General features: G+C 35.1%; 1 protein-coding gene across 1 annotated transcript; it reads left to right on the top strand.

Annotated features, from left to right (window-relative positions):
• Positions 1-1,279: 1,279 nt before the first annotated feature.
• LOC143535233 (heptahelical transmembrane protein 4-like) lies at positions 1,280-3,505 on the top strand. Its single transcript, XM_077029543.1, has 3 exons — positions 1,280-1,459; positions 1,530-1,803; positions 2,649-3,505. The coding sequence occupies exons 1-3, from the start codon at positions 1,353-1,355 to the stop codon at positions 3,300-3,302; spliced, it is 1,035 nt and encodes a 344-aa protein (XP_076885658.1). The 5' UTR covers positions 1,280-1,352; the 3' UTR covers positions 3,303-3,505.
• Positions 3,506-7,111: the final 3,606 nt, after the last annotated feature.

The raw sequence follows: 7,111 nt of genomic DNA, 5'->3' as shown, positions 1-7,111 counted from the left end.
CTTGTAAATTATTTTCAACTTAAGCCAACCCGACGTGTCGTAACAACTCTCGTTTTAATGGAAATTTTCTTCTTTTTTTAAAAGAAATTCGTTGTGAATTCACAAGTTTAAATTTCAATATTTATTTCTATATATATTAACTTGTACCTTTATTTATCAAAAGTTTCATGAATGAATGTTTCAACATTAAATGATATTTTCAATTTAAAGATTGTTATTAGCCAAACATTTTCCCTAAACACAACCACAAGTTCCCAAACATCCGTATTCCATCTCAAACTACCACCTTAAATCAAACCATCCTTCCACTTCAAAAGTTTCCCGAACACTCAAATTTTTCCTCGATATGAACGAAACCTAACCTACTAAAGTTATACTCTCACAAACTCAAACCCTAAAAAATCTAACAATTTTGTTAATTAGGTTACATTTCCAGAGCCCGAACCAAGACAAAAAATAATAACGAAAAGTTATTAAATAATCAATACAAAACACAAATTAAACTTTTTTTATGAAACAGTAAAAAAAACATCATTAATAGGAACTGAACCCAAATTGAACCCATGACTTTTGATTTCATCCACCACTACTATTTCCATTGCATCAATAAGTCATTTTATAGACTTATGTTTTAAAACAAAATCATATATTATTTTTAACAATTAAGGGTCTTTCGGAAGAATGGGTTTGGGTTTGGGTTCGGGTCTGAGTCTGTCGCTACTCTGGGCTAGCCCAGTTAGTTATGGCAATGAAGATAAGAACTGATTGCGTTACGCTAGAAGGTTTCGACTCTTGTAGCATCGTAACTGGTGCAATGGCATGGTTCCTTCAAGAACACGGGGAGAACTCGGGAACCAAGAGTTCCAAACCAAGATCAGCCACAAATAAATGAATGTATGACCGATCAGCCATAAACTGATTTATGACCACCAAACAAAATCAAACGGAATATCCTAGGCATCTACGTCGACATCCACCATGTTGTTGGCTGACATCATTTTTTCAATTTTAATACTCGTATTAATTAAAAAAACAAATATTTTGGCGGTTCATAAAATTCTATTTCAATTTTTTCTAGAATTAACTGACAATCAATTCCTAGCTCAATCCGCCTGCCTCTCAATTGTCAAATATTCTCTGTTATCACAAAAACCACTTGATTCAATATTCCCCATATGGGTTCTCTTAATTTCAGTCAGGTAATTATGATTGTTATACGTAAATAATCCCCAAATTGAATTTAAAAAAGGGTACTTTTGTAGACAGATATGGGGAAAGAGGAAGGAAAACGAAAGAAATTATGGAAGAAAGTCAAGTATCAGCTTGTTGAATATCATTCATTGCCTGCCTATATGAAGGATAATGAATTCATATTAGGCCATTATCGTGCTGAATGGCCTTTGAAGCAGATCTTTTTCAGCATCTTCACCATTCATAATGAAACCCTTAATGTTTGGACGTAAGTACAACTGCTTGCTCTATAACAAAACTTTTCTTTTTTGATGATGTTTGGTGGTTGTTGATTGTAGGCATTTGATTGGCTTCTTCTTGTTTTTAACATTAACCATCTATAGCACCAGGATGATCCCGAATGTGGTTGATCTTCCGACGCTTAAGCATTTTCCGGATGTGCATAAGCTTCGGGAGGATCTTTTGACATGTATTCCTTCGTTGCCCGATTTGCATAAGATTCGTACAGAGATAAAGACCACTTTTCCTTCCAATTGGCATATTGTGGAACTGCTTTGTAATTGTTTGCCTGAACGGTTCTCGCATAGCAACCATACGGATGCTTGTGTTCTGGTAATGTTGGTTTTGGGTGTTTATGATCAAACAGGCCGACACGCCAACGTGTTTAGCGAAACTAGTATAGCCAAAAAGGCAAACACACCATCCTGTCTCGCGAAACAAGTCGACGTGCCAACGTGTTTAGCTAGACTGAAACTAGTTTAGCTAAACAGGTTGATTCGCCAACGTGTTTTGCAAAGCTAAACTGGTCGACGTGCCAACCTGTTTAGCGAAATGTTTGACCCTAAGCAGGTTGACGTGCCAGCCAGCTAAGCGAAACGGGTTGACCCGCCAAGTTGTTTAGCTAAACGAAATGTTAATGCCAACGTGTTTAGCAAAGGTAAATGGGTCGTTGCGCCAACATTTATAGTGAAATGGTTTGACCCACCAACTCGTTTAGCTAAATAGGTCGACTTGCTAGGGCGATCCGCCAACATGTTTAGCTAAACAGTTCCACGCGTTAAGGTGTTTTGCTGCCAACCAGTTGACTCGCCTAGCCGTTTCGCTAAACGGAATGTTAATGCCAACGTGTTTAGCAAAGCTAAACGGGTCGATGCGCCAATCCATTTAGCTGAACGGATCAACCTGTTTAATTAGCAATCTTGACTTGCCAACGCACTAATGACTCGTGTATTATCACAACTCACAAACAGTTTTATCACATGCAAAAGTTGATCACATTTGTCGCCCCGTTAAGACTCATTTAGACAAAATAGTTTAAACAAGTCGTGTTTAAAATACACAATTATTAAAACTTCCATGCTAGGCTAATTCTCTAACCCAAACAAATATATGAGCCGTGTTATCATTCAACCATTCAACACACTAATAATCTAAACTTTCCAATTATTCTTTTTCAGCATAGCATGAAAGAAGATCTAGCAAACATGATCGCCCCATTACTAAACCGACCCATAACCCGGTGGCCCTTCTTCGCCTTCCTAGGCGGGGCCATGTTTTGCCTCCTAGCCAGCAGCCTCTGCCACCTCCTCTGCTGCCACTCCAAACGCCTCTCGTACATCATGCTCCGTGTCGATTACGCGGGCATCGCTGCTTTGATCTCCACCTCGTTTTACCCGCCCGTTTATTACTCCTTCATGTGCCACCCCTTCTTCTGCAACCTCTATCTCGGCTTCATAACCATTCTAGGGATCGCCACCATCATGGTTTCACTTTTACCCGTTTTTGACCGGCCAGAGTACCGTAGCATCCGGACCGGTTTGTTTCTTGGGATGGGGTTGTCGGGTGCGGGACCAATATTCCATAAACTTGTGTTGTTTTGGAACCAACCCGAGGCGGTGTACACAACAGGATACGAGGTTTTGATGGGTGCATTTTATGGGGTGGGGAGTTTGATTTATGCAACGAGGGTGCCCGAACGGTGGATGCCCGGGAAGTTTGATATTGCGGGTCATAGTCATAATATTTTTCATGTGTTTGTGGTGGCGGGGGCGTATACGCATTACAGGGCAGGGTTGGTTTATTTGAAGTGGAGGGATGTTGAGGGGTGTTGATGACTAGGAAGATGTGGAATAATAAGGTTGTACGCAGACAAGGGGACAGACAAACATTGAAGTGTGATGCCGTATGGTACTATGCTTTGTTGTAGATGTTAGTCTTATGTCTGTAATGAGAATAAAATTGCGGGTTTATGAACATCGGGGACAAACTATGTTATATATGGAGTTTGTTTTGTTTACTAGTTTTTGTTGTTAATGTTTTTATAACCGGGCCTATATGTTTATGTTCGTCTCAAGTAACAACCAGTAAATGAGATATTCAAATAACAATAACAAAAAAAAAAAAAGAAAAACACAAAAGAGCATTAACATTTTGAAAATCCGTTCCCGACAATCGGTCCGGTTCAGCCTGTTGTTGTATTGGCTGTCTAAATGGTCCCTGGTCCAATCGATTATTTTATAAATATTTTTTTTTGGGGCCATGAGTCATAGTTTTATCTTGAAATAAATCAATTACAGGAGATGAAAATATAATAGTTTGTTTGAAAACTATTACTATTGGCGTTTTCTAACCGTGTTCAATTCAAGTTAAAAAATCACAATTCTCCTCTTGTTAGTCCCACCTACTAAACGGGTGCTCTAACCAACTGAGATACGAGAGCTTTTGTGTTTTGTCTAATAATATTCCTTATGGTAACTCAGAAATGCATCTTAAAATTCGTTATGATACAAATATACACAACTCAAGAAGTATATACATAACTAGGTTAGAACCCGTGTAATACACGAGTTAGTGATAAAATAAAAACAAAAAATATATATAAAATACAAATAATTACAAAATTCTTACCTATACCGAGATACGAGAGCTTTTGTGTTTTATGTCTAATAATATTCCTTATGGTAACTCAGAAATGCATCTTAAATTTCGTTATGATACAAAATATACATAACTCAAGAAGTATATACATAACTAGGTTAGAACCCGTGTAATACACGAGTTAGTGATAAAATAAAAACAAAAAATATATATAAAATACAAATAATTACAAAATTCTTACCTATACTGAGATACGAGAGCTTTTGTGTTTTATGTCTAATAATATTCCTTATGGTAACTCAGAAATGCATCTTAAATTTCGTTATGATACAAAATATACACAACTCAAGAAGTATATACATAACTAGGTTAGAACCCGTGTAATACACGAGTTAGTGATAAAATAAAAACAAAATATATATATAAAATATAAAATAATTACAAAATTCTTACCTATACTGAGATACGAGAGCTTTTGTGTTTTATGTCTAATAATATTCCTTATGGTAACTCAGAAATGCATCTTAAATTTCGTTATGATACAAAATATACACAACTCAAGAAGTATATACATAACTAGGTTAGAACCCGTGTAATACACGAGTTAGTGATAAAATAAAAACAAAAAATATATATAAAATACAAATAACTACAAAATTCTTATCTATACTTTGAAAAGCTATTTATAAGTTTTTAATGAACTTTTATACACTATTGAGCATTTGTCTTTGAGCCACAAACTTTTTGATCTGATCACATGAACAAATCATGAGAAATATAATGGAATGGCAAGAAAAGTAAACATACATTCTTCTCTTGTAACTCGGATTTATGCCTCCCATCCTAACAAATTCAAAGGTAAATATAAAATAATGATTCAGATAAAAGTTTAACCTATGAATCTAAAAAAAATGGAAATAAGACAAATGTGGTGAACCCAAGTACTATTACTACTACTTCAAGAATAAAAGGAACAATGTTTGTTTAGGATAAAGACAAAATAAACTACCTTTATAGCATAATCCATAATTTCTGTTGGCATCTTTTGATCAACTGCAATCAAACTATTAACCAACTCAACAGCAAGGCGAGCCTTTATATGTGTAATAAGAGTATGAGCAGTCCTACCTTCTTACAGTGTGCAGCCACAACTAAGTTGACAAATAAAAATAAACAAGATTTATCACCCGCGCGTTGCAGCGTGCGATAATTATTGGTATACACGGGTGTAGATACAAAGCAATGCAGTACCAACTATCTTACAAGTTGAAAACGATTTACAAACTAATATTTAGTCATCCATCATATTGTAACAGCATTGTGACGATGTTGCATTCGAATTATTTATGACATGAAGAAAGAAAGTAAGTCTTACTCTTTTGTTAAAACCTTAAAATATGAGCACTTAAATTACACTGTATCTCAATGCAGCAAGATGAAATTTCAAGGAAACTTATATGCTAAGGCCCATAATAAAAATTGAATTTTTAATCACTCACAGAGCAACATAATTCAACCCCTAAAAAACCAAGAAAAAAAAATTAAAGTATTAATATGTGAAAAATAAAGGTGTAAAGAAGGAAATCCCAAATTACTGGAATTCACAATCGCATGAAAAGACATCGGATTCAAAATTGGAATCAAACAACATCATATGCTCAGAACTAACATCATCACAGCCATCAGGAGTTCAAAGTCGGAACCCGACAACGGCAGACGACGTGCTTCTCCGGCCGGCAATGGTAAAGTCCGGTATATAGAGAGAGAAACATCCGGTGGCAAACAGAGAGAGGCAGATGAGCTACTATAAAACAAATAGTGGTTAGTAACCGTCCAAGTGTATGGTGGAGAACAAAGAATTTCATGAATAGTAATCTTGTAAGAGGAACCAAATGTTAGTTTTTAATTTAATATTTATAATATCATAAACCATCAAAAACAACCAAGATGATAAAGAAAATGATTACAAGTCCACGCCGTTAGGATTCGTTATGATCAAATCTGTCGCCATGCCCAATCCATTCTTGATTCTTCCTTGCAAATTAACTGGAAAACGGTACAAGATATAATAGAATAACAAAAATGATAAGAAATTAACGAAATCATTTAAACAAATACATATAATATTGTAAAGAAAACCATAATAAACTAAAACAAACAATAACATCATCTTATTTGACATACTAGTTGAGTGCCCGCGCGATGCTGCGGCGTCAGCAATTTGCAACGCTATACTCGTTTATGTTAATTTATCAAATCATCTTGTGATATATTGTGCAGTACTTTTGTTAGTTTTGTTATTCATGCAATATTTTACAAAAGTTCATAATATTATTTGTTTTTATTAGTTATTAAAGTTTTTAGGTTAATAGCATAAATGCTATTAACCTAAAGTTTTAAGTGGTCATATAAAAAAGTTTTAAGTGGTCCACCACTCCTGCATTACATAACCTATTAACATTACAATAGTTTCCATAACAAATAATATATAGTTTGGGCTCATAGTAGTTGTCACACCCCGACCAAAGGCGGCGGAACATGCCGGGGTGCAACGATTGCTCATAAGCGCATGACACTATTTAAAACGACAATATTTAACAAACTCATTTCATTTCACAACATCGAAAATGTCACATAACAAAATATTCATAACTCAAATACAACAAAATATAACAAAATATATCAAATCAAATATTGTTCATTTTTGCTAATATCCTAACGGTATTTGTGACGTTTTCTTCACCGAACTCCATAATCAACCTAGATGCAAACCTGTAACATTTCATAAAATAAAGTTTATCAACACAAAGGTTGGTGAGCAATTCATAAGTTTGAACAATAGATATATAGTATGAAAAGCCACAAAACTAGTATACAAAACCATAAATAATAGCTATAAACTTGGATAAATAGTTATCGCTAACAAGTTAGCGACACCCAACTATAAGGGGTTGCCAAATAGTTTAGGATTTTATAGTTATCGTTAATTGCATTACGTTAACGACACCTTGCCATGAGGGGTTGCCAAATGGTCTAGGATTTA

The sequence above is a fragment of the Bidens hawaiensis genome, unplaced genomic scaffold, assembly GCF_021521415.1.
Source record: "Bidens hawaiensis isolate Kalapana, Puna unplaced genomic scaffold, B.hawaiensis_p1.1 tig00010459_1, whole genome shotgun sequence".
In the NCBI taxonomy this organism is placed as follows: Eukaryota; Viridiplantae; Streptophyta; class Magnoliopsida; order Asterales; family Asteraceae; genus Bidens; species Bidens hawaiensis.
The sequence above is the reverse complement of the archived record's forward strand: the minus strand, read 5'-3'. Positions and strand labels throughout refer to the sequence as shown.